This window comes from Triplophysa dalaica, chromosome 20 (assembly GCF_015846415.1).
Source record: "Triplophysa dalaica isolate WHDGS20190420 chromosome 20, ASM1584641v1, whole genome shotgun sequence".
Taxonomy (NCBI): Eukaryota; Metazoa; Chordata; class Actinopteri; order Cypriniformes; family Nemacheilidae; genus Triplophysa; species Triplophysa dalaica.
The window spans coordinates 20044493-20062515 of NC_079561.1; the positions used below are offsets into that span (position 1 = coordinate 20044493).

At 43.1% G+C, this 18023-nt stretch overlaps 1 protein-coding gene and 1 long non-coding RNA gene across 3 annotated transcripts; one reads left to right on the forward strand and one right to left on the reverse strand.

The window, feature by feature from the left end:
• Positions 1-205: 205 nt before the first annotated feature.
• On the forward strand, positions 206-17966 carry ctc1 (CTS telomere maintenance complex component 1). 2 transcript variants are annotated; one of them, XM_056732339.1, is made up of 23 exons: positions 206-426; positions 895-1058; positions 1135-1372; positions 1445-1656; positions 2027-2159; positions 2254-2541; positions 2695-2823; positions 2931-3154; positions 3403-3553; positions 4341-4683; positions 4785-4899; positions 4991-5318; positions 5435-5524; positions 5702-5836; positions 6266-6312; positions 6435-6541; positions 6628-6796; positions 13849-13923; positions 16559-16721; positions 16937-17001; positions 17074-17230; positions 17312-17426; positions 17530-17966. In XM_056732339.1, exons 1-23 carry the CDS (start codon positions 385-387, stop codon positions 17634-17636), a joined length of 3597 nt encoding a protein of 1198 aa, XP_056588317.1. In that variant the 5' UTR covers positions 206-384; the 3' UTR covers positions 17637-17966. The 2 variants fall into 2 exon arrangements, with proteins under 2 accessions (XP_056588317.1, XP_056588318.1); XM_056732340.1 differs by having other exon boundaries at positions 2033-2159.
• On the reverse strand, positions 7068-13028 carry LOC130408926 (uncharacterized). The gene is made up of 3 exons (XR_008904797.1): positions 12816-13028; positions 9979-10793; positions 7068-8996 (listed from the first exon to the last, which is right to left on the reverse strand). It is a non-coding gene; the product is annotated as an uncharacterized LOC130408926 (long non-coding RNA).
• Positions 17967-18023: the final 57 nt, after the last annotated feature.

Genomic DNA, 18023 nt, shown 5'->3' on the forward strand with positions numbered 1-18023 from the left:
AAGGTCGCTGTATTTTCTACTCAGATTTAAAGTGGTACTTTTTATCTCATGTTTCCTGACTCTTGCTCAATGTGTAAATGTGCACATTTAACGTTCGTATGATTTGACAGTCTATTATTCTGCCACGACAACAAAGCTTTTTGAATCTTCATGAGGGGGTGAAACGTATCTTCTGCTCCACACCACACGGTGGCGTTACGTCGCACTGGCGTCAGGCGAAGAAGAGGCGCGTTTTCATCGCGCGCATCAGCTTGTTTTTTCATATCATTTTGATATGGCGTAAATAAACCTCAGTATCAATAATACACATTTATATTGATCTGTTTGATGCTGACCTTCGAAAAGCGCACGTGTGTGACATTATGTTGACAAACAAAACGTAACATGGAGGAGTATTTAGAGAAATTTAAGGAGCGCACGAGATCGGTACAACAATTGATTATTTAATGTTACCGAGCTCGCTGTCTGTCAGTCTCATATAAAAGTTACTTTATGAACTTATGTATAATATACAGTGCAGTGTTTATTCAATCCTATTTATTTAATATTGTCGACTCATCCTGACAGCTGTTTGTTCGTCTGTCCTTGTGGTGTTTCGTTAACTCTATTGTTTAACGTTATATGAACATCGTTTATTCATTCAAGTGGGTTTTTTTTGGTAACTTTAAATATCTGTCAGTGGTTCTCAAACTAGTGTTCATTTTTCTATCAAATGTAGAACACCAACCATGTTCCAGTCAGCTTTGTATTACTATATGTTTTTTATAATGAGTTTAAGATAAGTTGACGTCATGATCTGTCTTTGGGTGACCCTACATAAGGTGGGGCCTGACTCTGATATGTATATACTGTCTATAATTTAGCACATCATCATATATGTTATGTGTGTGTCAGGAGCAGCGCTGGCTGTGTGAGGTGTTTGAGGGTGTGAGACAGCAGCTGTATCCCCTCATCAGCTCATCTGTGGGTTTGTCTGTGGAGCAGCTCACTCTCTCTGTGCTGTCTAAAGTTCATAGAGCCGTGGGGTCAGAGGTCACGTCTCTACCCGTCAGCTACAGGTCAGAGTTCTCTTCAGTACACTACATGTTTATTACCGCGCTGTGCACTGTACGGTTATTGTTTATGTGCCGTCAGGTTTGTGTCGTTGTCGGAGTTGACGCGTAAGCAGCACACCCCATGCTGCTGCAGCCTCACATGGAGCTCCGCCCACTACCGGGAGCAGGCCAGGAGGGCGGAGCAAGCGCTGCCCAATCACAGAGCGCTGGCGCGCGATAACATCCTTCTGATGGGGTATCTGTATGACGGGTCGGCTGCAGGGGCGAGTGATGGGGGCTGGTGGGTGAGAGACGCCGGAGGCGCTGTGTCATGTCTGGTGAGTAAACGGAGAATTGCGCAACGTCCTCTTGTTGTCACACGTGATATCCTCACACTTGTGTTTGTTTAGATGGTAAAATCCTCTCCTCTGTGGCTTGGGAGGCTGATGCTGTTTCCCACGTGGAACTACATTCCCCAGAATGCACCTGCAGGAGGAGGAGGTTACCTGGAGCTAATCGACCCTCCAGTTTGTGTGACACCTGAGGCCATGACCTTTGACCCAGGAGGATCCCTGACTGAGGCCATGAGTGTGAAGAGAGTGGCTGAACTTCTGAAGCAGAGGTCAGAGAGGTCACTGCATCTCCTCTGTGTGTGTGTGTGTGTTTGTTTATGACCGCAGTCTCACTCGCCCATCTCTCTCTCTATCTCTCTCTCTCTCTCTCTCTCTCTCTCTCTCTCTCTCTCTCTCTCTCTCTCTCTCTCTCTCTCTCTCTCTCTCTCTCTCTCTCTCTCTCTCTCTCTCTCTCTCTCTCTCTCTCTCTCTCTCTCTCTCTCTCTCTCTCTCTCTCTCTCTCTCTCTCTCTGTCTCTCTCTCTATCTCTCTCTCCCTCTCTATCTCTCTCTCTCTCTCTCTCTCTCTCTCTCTCTCTCTGTCTCTCTCTATCTCTCTGTCTCTCTCTCTCTCTCTCTCTCTCTCTCTCTTTCTCTCTAGTGACAGGTGTGATACTCTGGTGTGTGTCAGTGGGCAGGTGAGTGTGATCTCCCCTCTGCTCTTGATCTCTGGCAGGAGATTTTTTTGTCTCATTCTCAGTGAGGGAGATTCTGCAGCTCCTGTGCTGATCACGGTAAGTATTCTAGACTCATCTCGCTCTCTTTGTTCCATTTATCTTCTGTCTGTGATGTCGTCCATATGTGTGTTTGTGTGTGTGTGTATCTCAGGAAGCCAAACATCAGTACTGGCGGCAGTGTGTTTGCGTGGGTCAGTATATTTGCATATCTACAATGCGGGTGTGTTCTCTTCGAGGGTGGGCGGGGCATCATGTGCTGTCAGTCACCGCTCAGTCCCGCCTCCATCCACACGTGCAGCCGCAACAGAGCTCTGAAGATCCAGACACACACCTGATGGACACAGACTCGCACGCACCTGACACACACATGACTTCACACACAGCATCGTGCTCGACCACTTCAGTCAGAAAAAAAAACTCAACCCTCATCAGCTACAGGGTGAGACTGATTCTGTTCTCTCTTCTCTTAGATGATGTATACTACATAACTCCCCCAAATTTTCATCTTCACGTGCATTCACTCTTAATTAAGATTTTTTTCAAAAGGAGCGCACCTTGTGACCTTTGTGTTGTGACTGTATTTGATTGACAGGGTTTGATCACAAAGGTCCTGCACGCAGAGGCGGGGCTTTATGAGATTGACGGAAAGGTGGGGCTCTGTCTGGCCTATCAGCCGCTTCAGGAATGTGGCGGCGGGCTGAGACCAGGAGCAGAGATTCAGGTGAGCGTGATGTCAGATCAATCGAAATCTAATGTTCAGTATATTCTAACATCCAGTACCCCACAACAAGCTTTGACAAAGAACTGATACAGCGATAAACTCTTCAGCTACACAACGTTCATTTCTTGTATCGGCCGTCCCCGTTCGCACCGGATGTGATTCTGTGCGCTTGTCTGCGCTCCAGCGCTCAGGTTAGCGCCTTTAGTCCTCTGAGTTCCAAGTCAGAGGTGGGGGGGTCACACAGCCCGCTGCAGCGCCACCTGCTGGAGAAGAATCTGGGCGTGTCCCAGTATCTGTGGCTCTGTTACTGTCAGCGTGTCATCACAGAGAGGTGAGCGCTTACACAACATCACCACAAACACGAGCCTCGTTGACTTCACCTCATGCTGATTTAAAACCTTCTGCTCAACACAATTGTGTAATTGTGTCGTGAGTGTCTAGTGGATTCAACACAATAGCAGACTCACGCCAAACCCACGATAGAAAACTACATCACAAACATTGATAAAGACTTATTACTGATCAAGGCAGTTTGTAAACAAATAAACTCTAAAGTAATGAAGTGTGCGTGCGTGTCAGGTTGTGTCCACGCTGGGTGAGAAAGGAGCGTGTGTGTGTGGTGGCCGGGCGACTGCTGGACTGTGTGTGTAATGCTGAACAGAAGACAGACAGAAAGAGAGACATCTACAGAGAGATGCTACAGGAACCCCACCTGTGTCCCGTAACCACGGTAACACACACATACAGCAGTTTCATGTAACTATGGAAGCACACATGCCCCAGGGTCATGTAACCACGGTAACACACCCACACCAGTGTCACTTACCCAAGGAAAAACACACAAAGGGGTCCTGTAACCACGGGTACACACACACAGCAGTGTTCCTTACCCACAGAAACACACACACATAAAGGGGTCCTTTAACCAGGGTTACACACACACAGACCGCTGTTCATTACCCACGGAAACAAACATAAAAAGGGTCCTATAACCACGGTAACACACACACACTGGTGTCACTTATCCACGGAAACACACACACAAAGAGAGGTTCTCTAACCACGGTAACACACACACAAACCCCAGTGTCCCGTAGCCATGGAAACTCAAACACCAGTGTCCCGTAATCACGTAAAATACACAACTGTGTCAAATTAACAGTCACGCACACAAATAAATGTTCTGTAACCATTGTAACATGCATGCACTATTGTCCCGTAACCATGGTAACACACACCAGAGTCCCTTACCCACGGTTACGTACAAACACACACACACACACCAGTGTTCATTACCCACGGTAACACACTAACACACACACACCAGTTTCCTGTAATCACGGGAATATACAAAACTGTGTCACGTTACCATGGTAACACACACACACACACACATATCAATGTACTGTAACCATGGTAACACACATACCCAGTACACATGCATAAACTCATCAGCTGTAGTTCTTTGAGTGTGTTGTTTATGGTTGTGTGTCTCTCTTTCTGTGTGTGTGTGTCAGTATTGTGTTTCGTGGCCGTGTGTGGTGTTGTGGTCAGTGCGACAGCTCTGTGATTGGATGAGCAGTGATGTTTGGTCGTCTCTCTCTCTCTCATCTCTCGTGTCACCGGCGGCGGCTCACATGACGTGTGCGGAGCTAAACGCGTGTCTGTCGTGGTCCGTTCACAGTGTGAGTCTCACTGCAGCTCATTCACAGCCGCTCATGTTAGTGGGAGTTCTGGAGCTGAACTCATCTCACGCCACGCTTCAGATCAAAGATCAGACACAAACACTTGACTGTGTGTGTGTACAGACCGACCAATCAGGAGCCACCACAAACTCCAACATCAGCACAGCCTGGTTGGGTAAACCCATGACATCACTTGTTATTTATTACATTGTGTTTCTATTGTACTGCTGCTGTTGCTGTTTTCAACAGGTTGTGTGTGATATATATTGTGCACAGGTTGTCTAGTGTGTGTGCAGCGCTGTACTCTAGTAATGGAGAGATCAATGAAGACAAATTTCCCCTCCTGGACACACCTCGACCAGCCGAACTACATCACACACAAACACTGCAGGTACACACAGACACACACACACAAACAACATGCAGCACAAACTTTCCTGCAAATACACACACCTTTGCATCTGCGTGTGTGTGTGTTGCAGGCTGTATCTTCAGTTCTGTGTCAGTGATCTGATTATCATCAGTCCGTCTGCTGCCATGAGTATCAGTCTGATGGAGAAGAAGAGAGATCAGACAGACAGAAGAGAAACTGATGGTGATCCTCTGAGGTCAGCGTGTGTGAGTCTCATCTTCAGACTGAACTCTAAACAGGGTGTGATGTTCAGAAACACATCAGTGTCTGCAGACCCTCACACACTCCAGATGGGATTCATGGCCACGGTCTTGTGTCTGGGAGATGTTCAGATCTGGAACAACGATCCAAAGAACCGGAGGATACAGACGAGAGAGACAGATGGACCCCAGACAACGGTCAGACATCTCCATCAGCTCTACACTGTGTGAATATGAATGTTTCACTGCAGGACTCTGGGATTTATTCTGCTTATGTGTGTGTGTATGTGTGTGTGTTTGTGTGTGTATTACAGATGGATCTGCACTTTGGAGATGTGTGTGTTCGATGGTTCCCGGTTCTGCATCCTGGGTCTGTTTACAGATTAATTGCACATAACACAGAGGTAACACTCACACATACATAGGAAGAGACTGCCTTTATCACTGTTTTGTTGGTCACACAGATAAATCTGAGCTCAGTCTCAGTAATAACCTTCATATAGTCTCAACAGCAGAATGAAGGAAACATGTTTGTCATGACTCGATGATTTTTGACATATTTTTCCCGTTGTGTCTTTCAGGATGTGAGTGTGTTGAAAGCCGAGAGCATTTCAGCCAGAGGCGGAGTCAAACTGCTCAGTAACCCCGCCCTCCTGATGAAGCATCAGTGGCGCTTACACACACTCACACACACAGAGCAACTGCTTGACACACAGGTACACACACACTCACAGACACACTAGTGTTGGGTTTCCATGTTTTATGGAACGTTCCATAGACACAATGGTTTTTATACTGTCATATTCTCTGCCCCTAAACCTAACAGTCACACAAAACGTTCTTCTCTTTTAGATTTTCAAAAAAGTGAATTCTGTATAATTTATATATGCACACACACACTCGCAACACACAAAGAACACAAACATACACCCTCACATGTACACACAAAGCACACAAGCCCAATTTATGGTTCTGCGTGGGACCTACGCCGTAGCGTGACGTGCCCCTCTCCAAAAATGTACACACATTCACACACAGAGCAACTGCTTGACACACAAGTACACACGCACACACACACACTTACAGGTACACACAGAGAGGTTTCTTGTTTGTGAACTGTGTTGTGTTGTGTTGTGTGTCATCAGTCAGATGTTGGTGCAGTGATGAGTGTATCTAAAGTTCTTCACTCCAGGTACAACACAACGTTTGTGTTTTCACACAGTAGATTGTTCACAACAACACACGTTTGTGTTTACACACATAGCTGAACATGTCACTCCCCTCAAGGACATTCATTCATGTTTGTTTTATCAGCTCCACCTCTGAGATCGTCTCTTTTTATGGAGTTATTTGTCAGCGAATCACATTGCAGGAAGAGGTGGGAACAAAACCCAACATCCAATCAATGACTGCGACTAAAGGTGTGTCCCTGCTTCTCTTGTTCACAACCTTCTGTTGTGTTCTCTTTACAGAATCTGTGTGTGACAGGGATGTGTTGTGTGTTCAGACAGGAGTGTTGTGGAGGAGGGTCTGAAGATCCGTTTGACCGTTCAGGACTCTGAATCGTCCGGTCACATGATTCAGGTGTATGTGGATTTGTCGTGTGGGCCGTACACACCTGGACTGCTGCAGGGGGCGACTGTAATCCTGCAGGACTTCCAGCGCAAAGTGTCCAAGTGAGTGTCTGTCCATCATCAGTGTTTTTATGATCTGTTTGTTTGAGTTTGCTGAGTTTAAACACTAATCTATTGCGTTAATAACACATGTAACACATTTTAACAGTTCTTGAACAATTGTGTGGTGCCAATTATTGTGGTAATATTTATGTGTAGCATCAGTGTTTTACTGTAGATTTCTCTCAAGTTAATGTTGAGCTCAACATTCGTTAATCGTCAAAACGACGATTGCAAGTTAGTAATTAATGAAATAATTGCAACTATCTGCAAATTCTAGAAGTATCTGTAGCACAGGGAAGGTGGGATGAAGCGATGATGGATGACTAATGCCGTGCCCACACTTGACTTTTCCCTCCTTTGACTTTCATTCAGACGCATGCGAATGCGACAGACCGGAAACGCAAGCCCGTCCAACCATATTTTGCATTACACTGCGTAGCCAAGTTTAAGTTTGGCAAATTCGTGTCACGTGAGTGAGTGAGACCAATAGAAGATCAAAACGTCACAGAGTGAATGTAAAAAATGGAGGAATCGCGCCAGCCCATTTTCATTCCATCGCCCGAACGATCTTCTTATGGTCAAACTCAAGTCTGACCGTGCCATAACGTGTGGAACTTGGTTCTTGAGGACAAAACGGATCAAATGTGAACTTCTGAAGTTCTGGACGACTCATTTTTAGTAACTGTGATGATCAACTGTTGTTTTGAGCTCAGTGCCGGTACTTGTCATTTCTGACCACATGTAATGATACCCAAATGTATAAACGTGGTGTATGTAAGAATGAGAACTTCTTACGTCCCCTTGTCTAAACAATATTCTACGGTTGAAGAGTCTAGTCGACGGAACACACAGAGTTTCAGGCCTGGAGACAAAGTTTGACACAGACACAAGTGCTTGTTCAATCAGAGTCCAAAGTTTATTGTATTAAGGACTAATATTTATAAGCTTGAAACAGGACGTGTCATATAAAACCACCAGAGTGGAAAATCACCAGACTTTCTGTTTAGTCTTATTCCTCCTGAACAATCAGTTATGATCACGTATTCAATATTACAATATCAAAACAATTGTCCCTAGACATTATTAGGAACCTTGAGATGGAGAACAACAGAAACTTATATAAACATGAGACAGCATAAGATACGATACAACTTTAAACAAGGTTAAACAACAAGAGTGAAAGGCACATCTTATATCAATAAAAACTAATATTAATAGGAATGAATAGGAATGAATACATATGATATATGAACTTTGTAATAAACACAGATGCAATATTTGTAGAGGACAGGATGAAATCCAGATTCTCACGCTGGCCACTTTCAGACCAACGGTCTTACAAGCAGTTCTGTGTCCCTTTAAAGAACAAGGTGTTAATACAGAATCTTTAATAAAATGATAGTTCCATTCGCGTATTTTTGTGTGGTTTTCCTTCTTAAATATTCAGAGTCATTTGTACTATTAGAGACATTTGTTTAGGCATCGCAGTTACCATCATCATTTAAAATCATGTCTGTTGTAAGCTGTTCATTTCTCTCTAATTTTACTTCTTGATTTAGGATTATTATTACTGTTATTATTATTATATTATTACTTATTAGGATTAGAATAATCGATGTTCCACGCAGTCCACCTGGCTGTCTGAACGAGTGCCATGGCCTGTTAGGTTCTATCATTTAAGAATTTAAGAATATCTGGGCCAAACACAATAAGGGCTTCTGTAAGTGTGCACGCAGTATAGGAATTGATATCTAAGAATTCCATGGGAAATTTGCTTAGGATAACAATTGTTCCCTTTTTCCTTTTTAGAATAGAATTTGGCCCTCAATGCACCTCAGGGGAAGCTACAGAGTCAGCACTGTTGACTCAATGGGCCTCCTATCTTCTTGCTTTGGGTGGCCCCCACCTCACGAAAGGTAGTTCTTTCCTCAGCTTAGTCAGTGCTTTCTCCACCCTGAGGTGTAGTAAGTGAATCCCCTGTTGAGATTCTATGTTAAATTGGAGCTTGCCTGCTCTCCTGAAGAACACAACTTCAGTCTGGAAGCGTGTATCCACTGTGGCTGGTAGTCCGTCAGAACTCCTGTCCTTGTGACGGCAATCACAGTCGCTGGTCTGTGGTACTTTGGTTCTCCAACCTTTGTTGGCTTCAGACTCCTCACAAAGACTTTTTGTCCTGGAACCAAGTTATGAGTAGGCTGTTCTGAGGGAAGAGCAAGGCACAAAGAAACATCAGCACATATAGAATTGAACTTTTCGACTAGGGAAATCACGTAGTCCTCCTGGATCACCTGAAGATCACCTAAACAAGAAATGCCTGCGCGGCCTTTGACCCACGGGGTCGGGAAAGGTCTACCCTTTAGTACCTCGAACGGTGACAATTTTGTCGTGGAAGATGGAGTCATTCTTATTTCTGCCAAGACTGCGGGCAATAAATCAACCCACTTTCTTCCTGTATCGAGTACAGCTTTTGTTAGTCGTGTTTTCAGTGTTCGATTCAAGACTGCACTTTACGGATGGTACGGGATATTAAAATGCCAATCAATAGACAACGCTTTTGATAAGAGCTGTGTTACTTTTGAAGTGAACCCCATCGCTTCAGGCCGCTTTGAGAATCGACCAATAATTACCAAACTATATTTTAGATTTCCTATCAGTGGCATGTGCGTAAAATCAATTTGTAAATGTTGAAAAGGAGCTTCCGGATGTGTCAATGCATCGTGCTTAGCTGATTTGTGCGGATTTACCTGAGCACATGTTAAGCATGCATCCAAAACAAGCTTTACTGTTTTATGAACATCGGCTATATTAATTGCTTGAACTACTTTTGCACAACTGGTGTGAGATAACCCATGGTAATGTCTAATTAGGATAATTAACCCTAGTTTCGGTAGTGCTATACTACCCTGTTCATCTCTCACCCCCCCCCCGAAGCGTGACCCTTGACCTTTACTATGGCCTGTTCGAGCGGAAGCTGAACTGCTTCAGTTAACTGTCCTATCAGATTTGTATTTGCTATTGGCTTCCATCAGCAGTTTTAAAACTTCTCGCTTCCTACATTCTGGCATAATGGTGAAGAACTAAATTGTTACTCTCTTTCCTGTCATTAGCTCACAGGCCCGTGTTAATGCTATCAACTCTGCAGCTTGAGCCGAATTGTAATCTAGAGCAAAAGCTTCTTTTACCTCTCCTGACTCGGAAACCACAGCATAGCCACAGAGGTAGACACCGTCAGATGGCTTTGAACAAGACCCATCAACATAAATATGTTCTCCCCCCTCTAGGGGCGTTTCCAACAGATCGAACCTAGAAGAGTAAGAGGTGGTCAGTTCAAAGATGCAATCATGTTCAACATTAAAATCTGCCATGTCTACCATACCCAAAATTCCCAGCAAAGCAGGATTAATGTTTGCTGTTGTTTGAATGCTAAGATTTTTCGTTGCCAGCAGAGTAGCCTCGTAACCTGAGCGTCGTTGCGCTGTCATGTGTTGTGTTTGCATGTTGTGTAAAATTACACCTACCTGATGGGATGCATATAATATTAAAGGGTGTGACAGCACAGTTTTCTCAGCCATCTGTACAATCAGAGCAGCTGCAGCCACAGCACGAAGACATGCTGGCATACCTGTGACTATGTTATCTAACTTCTTAGACAGATATGCAACTGGCCTATATGTTGAGCCATGAAGTTGCAACAGGACCCCTAGAGCTGCACCCGCTGTCTCCCTAACATGCAAGTGAAAAGGCTTGGTGTAGTCCGGCAAGCCCAATGCTGGTGCTGTCGTGATGGCTGCTTTCAAAGCATTGAAATGTTCATCAGCTTCCGCAGTCCACTCCAATGCTGTGTTTGGCGGAGCTTTGTGATCTATCAGACCCCTCAGGTGCCTATCGTGTCCTTCGAGGCTTTAAAACCTGTTTCAGCAAGTACAGTGCAAACTATCACAGATGCTTTTACACAGTCTTCCTCCGTCTCCCCCGACACGAGGATGTCATCTGCAAACTGAAGAACACAAACTAATGAAGGCAGATCAGTCATTTTGGCCAAAGTTCTGTGCACTGCTGCAGAAAAGACAGCGGGTGAGTCTACATAGCCCTGAGCAAGGCGTTTCCACGAATATTGCTGTCCTTAAATGTAAATATTAACAAAGGCTGAATATCTGGGTGTACAGGTACAGAGAAAAAGGCTGCACACAAATCAATTACTGTAAAATACTTGTGCGAATGTGGCACAGAATTCATAACAGTAAAACATCAGGCACAATTGGTTCGAGTGGTATAATTAACTGATTAACTCTTAAATCTTGAGTTAATCTCCAAGTTTTCCCATCAGCTTTCATAACAGGATCAATTGGTGTGTTATATGGTGCGTGTGTTTGTTTGAGGACACCCTGCTTGACAACATTTTCAATCAAATGTTGAATACCTTGTTCCTTATCTTTAGACAAAGGGTATTGTTTAATGTAGACAGGTTTGTTTGTTTTAAGTTTAGCCCTATAAGGTTCCATGTCAATGAAACCAGTTTCATCCCTGAACTGAGATCATAACAAAGGGTTAATCATGGTGTTCACCCCTGTTGCCATGTTGCCACCGGAGGCATATGAAGCACCCGTGTTCTCATGTCTGCTCTGTGGTGTGTGTGTGCGAAACTTGTGCAACTGTCTGCACTCTCGGTTGTAATGGCCCCTCCTTCTGCAATGAAAGCAGATTATTTCTGATTTCTTCCTTTGGCTGGGATGCGGCAATTGCAGATTTGCAGACGTTTGTTCAATGTTCCTTTTTTCTAGATAGCCTATAAACATGGCATTGTCTAAAGTCATATCATGCTTTCTTAAAATGCACAAAGAATTGAGCAGCTGAGTCTCTCTTGCCTGTTTCAAAAGATAAGACCTGTTGACATTTATCAAGAAACACTCTTATCTGTCTAAAAAAATATTTCAATATCTGTAAAAGTTTCCCAAACAATGCATGTGGGTTTGCCCCCGTATCGCTGTTTGTGATTTTATCATTTTCAATTGATAATTGTGGGGAAGGCAAACTTTTCTTAACAGTCTATCATTTAGCGTGTTTCCAGCAAGTACCCAGACCATTGAATTTTGAGGGTTTGTAGTTACATTAGGTTTATCAATTAGTTTTTCCGGTTTCATCTCTTTTGGTTTTATCGACAGTGATGGTGCAGAGGGAGAAGTCTGTGTTTGGCAAGGGGCAGTTTTGATTTGCTTACGCAACAATTTTTGTTTTTTCCGGACCCTGGTCCCAAACCTTTTTCATGTCTTTCCATACTGCATAAGCTTTATTCCTGTATGGATAATCCCATATTGGGTCTCCCCAGCATGCCCTTTGCCAATAACATACACTCATCAGAAAAGGACCCTTCCCTCGGATAGGGAATATCAATTTTCAGTTTTATTCCCTCCGACCATCCTGCCATATTGCTAACATATGGATCTGTATAAAATCCCTGATTATTTCTGTACATAAAGGTGACTGGCGTTTCGCCCGGCAGTGGCCTCGAAACAGAATTTCCCATCTTAAACTTTAAACCCGGCGGTGATAAAACAGTACAGTACAGACAAAACAAAGAAAAACCCTCGTGTTCAATCGACCAACCGTTTCAACAGTGCTGCATGTATTATATTGTGATCAGAGGTGGATATTAAATTCACCGTCCTTTTCTGACACCAATATTTCAATACATGCAGTAACAGTGATATCAATAATATTTTCAATTTTAACTGTAACAATGTTATCTTTTAGAATAAACATTAAACAGATTTTTTTTTTTCGTGAGTAACAAAGCCTCCTCAAAGCTAACACTTCGATCCCAAATTACAGTGTGATCAAGACTGCATTAACCATTCATATTCGTGCGTTAATAATTATTTGATTAATTACTGTCGCCAGCCTCGCTGTCACAACAACGGGAAGTCGAATCCCACTAACATGAATTTAAACACACAAGAATCCTACAGGGTAAGCGTTAGATTTCTGTAAGTCATAAAGAACTGTATAGAAAAACACTTACCCCTTTTATGTAGGTCTGTAACCGATCTTCAGTGCGCCCCACAGGTCTTTGTTCTCTTTGGTTCAATGAGAGAATAGTCTCCCCTCAGACGAGCCCCCAACTGAAAGAATGTAAAACTTCTTATGTCCCCTTATCTAAACAATATTCTACAGTTGAAGAGTCTAATCGACTGAACACCCAGAGTTTCTGGCCTGGAGACAAAGTTTGACACAGACACAAGTGCTTGTTCAATCAGAGTCCAAAGTTTATTGTATTAAGGACTAATATTTATATGCTTGAAACAGGACGTGTCATATAAAACCACCAGAGTGGAAAATCACCAGACTTTCTGTTTAGTCTTATTCCTCCTGAACAATCAGATATGATCACGTATTCAATATTACAATATCAAAACAATTGTCCCTAGACATTATTAGGAACCTTGAGATGGAGAACAACAGAAACTTTTATCAACATAAGACAGCATAAGATACGATACAACTTTCAACAAGGTTAAACAACAAGAAAGTAAGGCACATCTTATATCAATAAAAAGTAATATTAATAGGAATGAATAGGAATGAATACATATGATATATGAACTTTGTAATAAACACAGATGCAATATTTGTAGAGGACAGGATGAAATCCAGATTCTCACAGTGTTTTGTTTGTGAGTACTGTTGATGGCTAAAATAGCAAGAATGGCGGTTTCTCAATTCTCAAAAAGATTTTTTTGATTATCAAAGCAATCATTTGTGTGAAGCAGTGTGTTACAGTGTACTTTATAACAGATAGGGGTGTTGTGGCACGAGTCAATAAAACCCCTTTAGCTGTTATAAATGCACTGTAACACACTGCTTCACATGGCTTATTGCTTTAATAAAACGGTTATTCCATATGCTTAGCAAGGTTTCATTAAATAAAGTCAATAAAATGATAGTTCGGGGTATTTTATAATGTGTTAGAACTCGGCTCAGCCAATCAGAAGGACCAGAACTGATCATTGTATAACTGATATTATATCATATTCAATGTGTTTTGTGTATTTCAGAGCGTGTAACGTGTACTGCCGCTCTCTGCCCATCAGCTGTGTGACCGTCACTGGTCTGGGGTCAGTCAGCTCAGGGTAAGAACACACACACCTATCTGTTGCTCTTATGTCAAACACACATCTGTGAGTTACTTTAGATGAAAGAATCTACATGAAGCTTCATTGAGTAAATCATGATTTTATATCTATAAACATGTAGTTATTACTCTATCCCTCTCTCTCAAATTAAGATGAAAGGTACCACGGCAAAACCATTATGCTTAAATAAACCACTAAACACAATAACATCAAACAAGACGCTATTAACATAAAGTCTCAGGTGAAAAATAAAATAATAAAATGATTGTATAAGAACTCTTAATATGACCAAGTCTCTCTCTCTCTCTCCCTCTCTCTCTCCCTCTCACTCTCTCTCTGTCTCATATCTTTCTCTCTCTCTCTCCCTCTCCCTCCCTCCCTCCCTCTCTCTCTCTCTCTCTCTCTCTCTCTCCCTCTCTCTCTCTCTCTCTCTCTCTCTCTCTGTCTCTCTCTCTCTCTCTCTCTCTCTCTCTCTCTGTCTCTCTCTCTCTCTCTCTCTCTCTCTCTCTCTCTGTCTCTCTCTCTCTCTCTCTCTCTCTCTCTGTCTCTCTGTCCCTCTCTCTGTCTCTCTCTCTCTCTCTCTCTCTCTCTGTCTCTCTCTCTCTCTCTGTCTCTCTCTCTCTCTCTCTCTCTCTCTCTCTCTCTGTCTCTCTGTCCCTCTCTCTGTCTCTCTCTCTCTCTCTCTCTCTCTCTGTCTCTCTCTCTCTCTCTCTCTCTCTGTCTCTCTCCCTCTCTCTCTCTCTCTCTGTCTCTCTCTCTCTCTCTCTCTCTCTCTGTCTCTCTCTCTCTCTCTCTCTCTGTCTCTCTCTCTCTCTCTCTCTGTCTTTCTCTCTGTCTCTCTCAAAGGAGATTCAAAGATTCAAAGGACCTTTATTGGCATGATAAAAGAAAATGTACATTGCCAAAGCACAAGATTAAATATAAACATGCAGAAATACAGATTAAGATAAAAAAATAAAATAGAATCAAATTAAAAGTCTATAAGTAAAAATCTATATATATATACATCTCAATATAAACAGAAAAAGAGTTTTAATTAAAGTTCTCAATGAGGGTGATAGTGTCAGTTTGTGTGTGTTGTCCTGTCAGTGTTGTGTTGTGTTGTGTTGTGCTGGTTGTTCTTTGGTCGTGGCAGGACTTGACATATCTTGCAGCAGGTTTGAGCTTCTTGACTTTTCTCCCAGTATGTATGAGATCTTGTCCTTTTGTTGAAACTGGTCAAAGTCTTTGTGTAAGTTTGTAAAGTGGGGGAAGAATGTTTCTCTGATGTGTGTGTAGTTGGGACAGGAGAGGAGAAAGTGCAGCTCTGTTTCCACTTGATTGTGTGTGCAGTGTGGACACAGTCGCTCTTCTCTCGGTGTCCATGTGTGTCTGTGTCTGCCCGTCTCTACAGTGAGCTGGTGATACTGAGTCTGTACATGCTCAACACTTTTCTTAGTTTAGGGTCTGATACGCTTGTGAGCTATTCTGACACTTTATATTCTCTCTTTAGTGACAGATAGCATTCCAGTTTACTTTGCTGAGCTGTTGCTTCTGTCCAGTGTTGGAGATATTTCTCTTTTTGTCTTTTCATCATTTGGTTTAGTCTGGCTGGGGTTTGGGGTTGACTTGGGCATGTTTGGGGTTGTAGAGTTAGTTGTGAGATCAGTTGGATGAAGGGGTTTCTCTCTGGGCTCAGCTCTTGATGGCTTAAGGCTTTGTGATGGAGTGTGTCTGTGTCGCTGTTCTTAAGGTGTGTGTAGAATTTTAAAGCTCTTTTTTGTATTTTAATGATTAGAGGATACAGTCCTAATTCTGCTCTGCAGGCGTTGTTTGGAGTTTTTCTCTGTACCCGTAGAATGTTTTTACACATTTCTGTTTGCAGAATCTCTATTGGGTGTTTGTCCCATCTGCTGAACTCTTGGTGGGCGAGAGGACCCCAAACCTCACTTCCATACAGCGCCATTGGTTCTATAATTGATTGTATTATTTTCAGCCAGATTACGGTTGGGATGTCAATTTTAATATTCTTTTTGATGGCGTAAAAGGCTCTTCATGCCTTGTCTCTCAGGTCATTCACAGCCTTGTTTAAGTTTCCAGTGTTACTAATGTTTATACAGAGATATGTGTAGATTGTGTGTGTTTTCTATGGCATGTTGTTTAGTTTGAAATTGTGATGTTTGTTTTGGCATCCGGGCCTTTTTCTGAATATCATGATTTGAGTCTTTAAGGCTCAGTGATAGGGCCCATGTATGACAGAAGGTGTGCAAGGGGTCTAGATGTTGCTGTAGACCCTCTTCTGTGGATGACGGCAGCACCAGATCGTCTGCAAACAGAAGTCATGTTACTTCAATGTGTAGTAAGGTGGGACGGGGTCCTGGTGACTGCAGGAGTTCCAGATAATTCATTCATGTTTGTGTTAAACAGTGTAGGACTTCGACTTCAGCCCTGTCTCACTCCACGACTCGTAGGTTGTTCCTCTGATGTCGCAATAAATCAATTAAAGAAGAAGCCCCTCATGCCAGATTGAGTCAAAAGCTTTTTTGAAGACAACAAAGCTTGAGAAGACCTTTCTTTTTGGTTTCTTTGAAAATTGAATTATGAAGAGTGTATATATGATCTGATGTGGTACTCTCTCTCACTCTCTCTGCAGGTCAGGTGGGTCCAAGTCCCCTCCTCCCATGATGCTGTTGGGCGAGTGGGCATCAGGCAGGACACAGCAGTGCATTGTGGGTCAAGTCAAAGGTCACATTGTGTGCGTTTTGTCTCTAAGGTTGCAGTGGATGTGTTCACTGTGTGGCAGTGCCTTCAAACAGGTGATGACATCATCATTGTGTGTGTGTGCGTGAGACCTCAGGTCCTCATTATCAATAGAAGTCCTGATGGCAGCGGTCAAACACACTTTTGAACAAGAACATGCTTTCATTTATTGCAGTGATCAACAGTTCTGACACACACAAGCACTCACACTTCTCTCATGTTTGTGTGTGTTGTATCTTAACCCTTAGATGTGTGTGTTGTGTCCCCACAGGGTTCCTGTAGCAGAGGTCAGCCCCCGTGTGACTCTAGCTGCAGTGTGTTCCAGGCCGAGGCTAAGTGAGTTTGTGTAATTTGTGTATGTGTGTGTAATGTGTGCGTGCGTGTGTAATGTGTGTGTTGTGTTTTGAGGGTGGCGGTGGAGGACGGCTCAGGTGAAGCTCTCGTCTGGTTTTCATCTGACACCGTCTCCGAACTGCTGACGTTGGACGCGGTTCAGTGGGAGGGGCTTCAGAGACACGCCAGAGTCAAAGGTCATGTGAGGGTGTACACACGCGGCCACAGCATGGTGAGTGTCTTAACTGTAGAAACACAAGAAAGAGTTCACTCTCATCGTGTTTTCATTCACTGTGTGTTTGTGTGTGTGTAGATGTGTGATGTGGACCCTGAGGATCCTCTTGTTCAGTTTTTGTGCTGTTTGTGCTCCAGTAACACAGTGTGTCGACAAATCAAGCTCACGTGCAGACTGCGAGCACAGAGAACAGGTAACACACACACACACACACACACAGGGTTGTTGTGATATCTTTGTTAGTGCTTCAGTCCAACTTGAGCAAGTTTGTGTGTGTGTTCGTGTGTGTGTTTCAGGGAAATGTCAGCTGAGGAAAGTGTGTCGAGGACCCACAGAATTCATCAGTAAATTCCCACCTGCTCCTCAGCTACAATGCCTACAGATACACACAGACACACACTGACACACACAGACGTGTCATCAGGCATCTTTTTGTGTGCACATGAAAGCAGTGATGTAAACTCACTGAATTTGTGTGTGTTTCAGTTGTAATGTAAATCATGACTCTTGTGTATTTATTTATTTGTGTAATATTGCAGGGATTCTGTGATTCTTTGTTTTATTTATTTTGTAACAAACCAAACAAAGCAGTTGTCCAAACGCTGCTAAGTTGTTTTCGTGTGTTGAATGTGTAATGGTTTTTATAGAAAGCAGTGTCTTTTTTCAAAGCTTGTGTACCTGTCTTGTGTTTGAGTGTGAAATAAAGTGAAACGTGTTCTGTTTTAAGCTTTCATTCGAGTTCCAAAGTGAAATTGACATCCTTTAAAGTCTTATGAGTAGTTTAAAGTGT

Bases quoted from the DNA above. Each gene is read 5' to 3' on its own strand.
- ctc1 (XM_056732339.1), top strand. From the start codon at position 385: ATGGAGGAGTATTTAGAGAAATTTAAGGAGCGCACGAGATCG. The intron at 1,059-1,134 runs GTCAGAGTTCTC...ATGTGCCGTCAG, and splicing joins TCTCTACCCGTCAGCTACAG to GTTTGTGTCGTTGTCGGAGT. The intron at 17,231-17,311 runs GTGAGTGTCTTA...GTGTGTGTGTAG, and splicing joins ACACACGCGGCCACAGCATG to ATGTGTGATGTGGACCCTGA.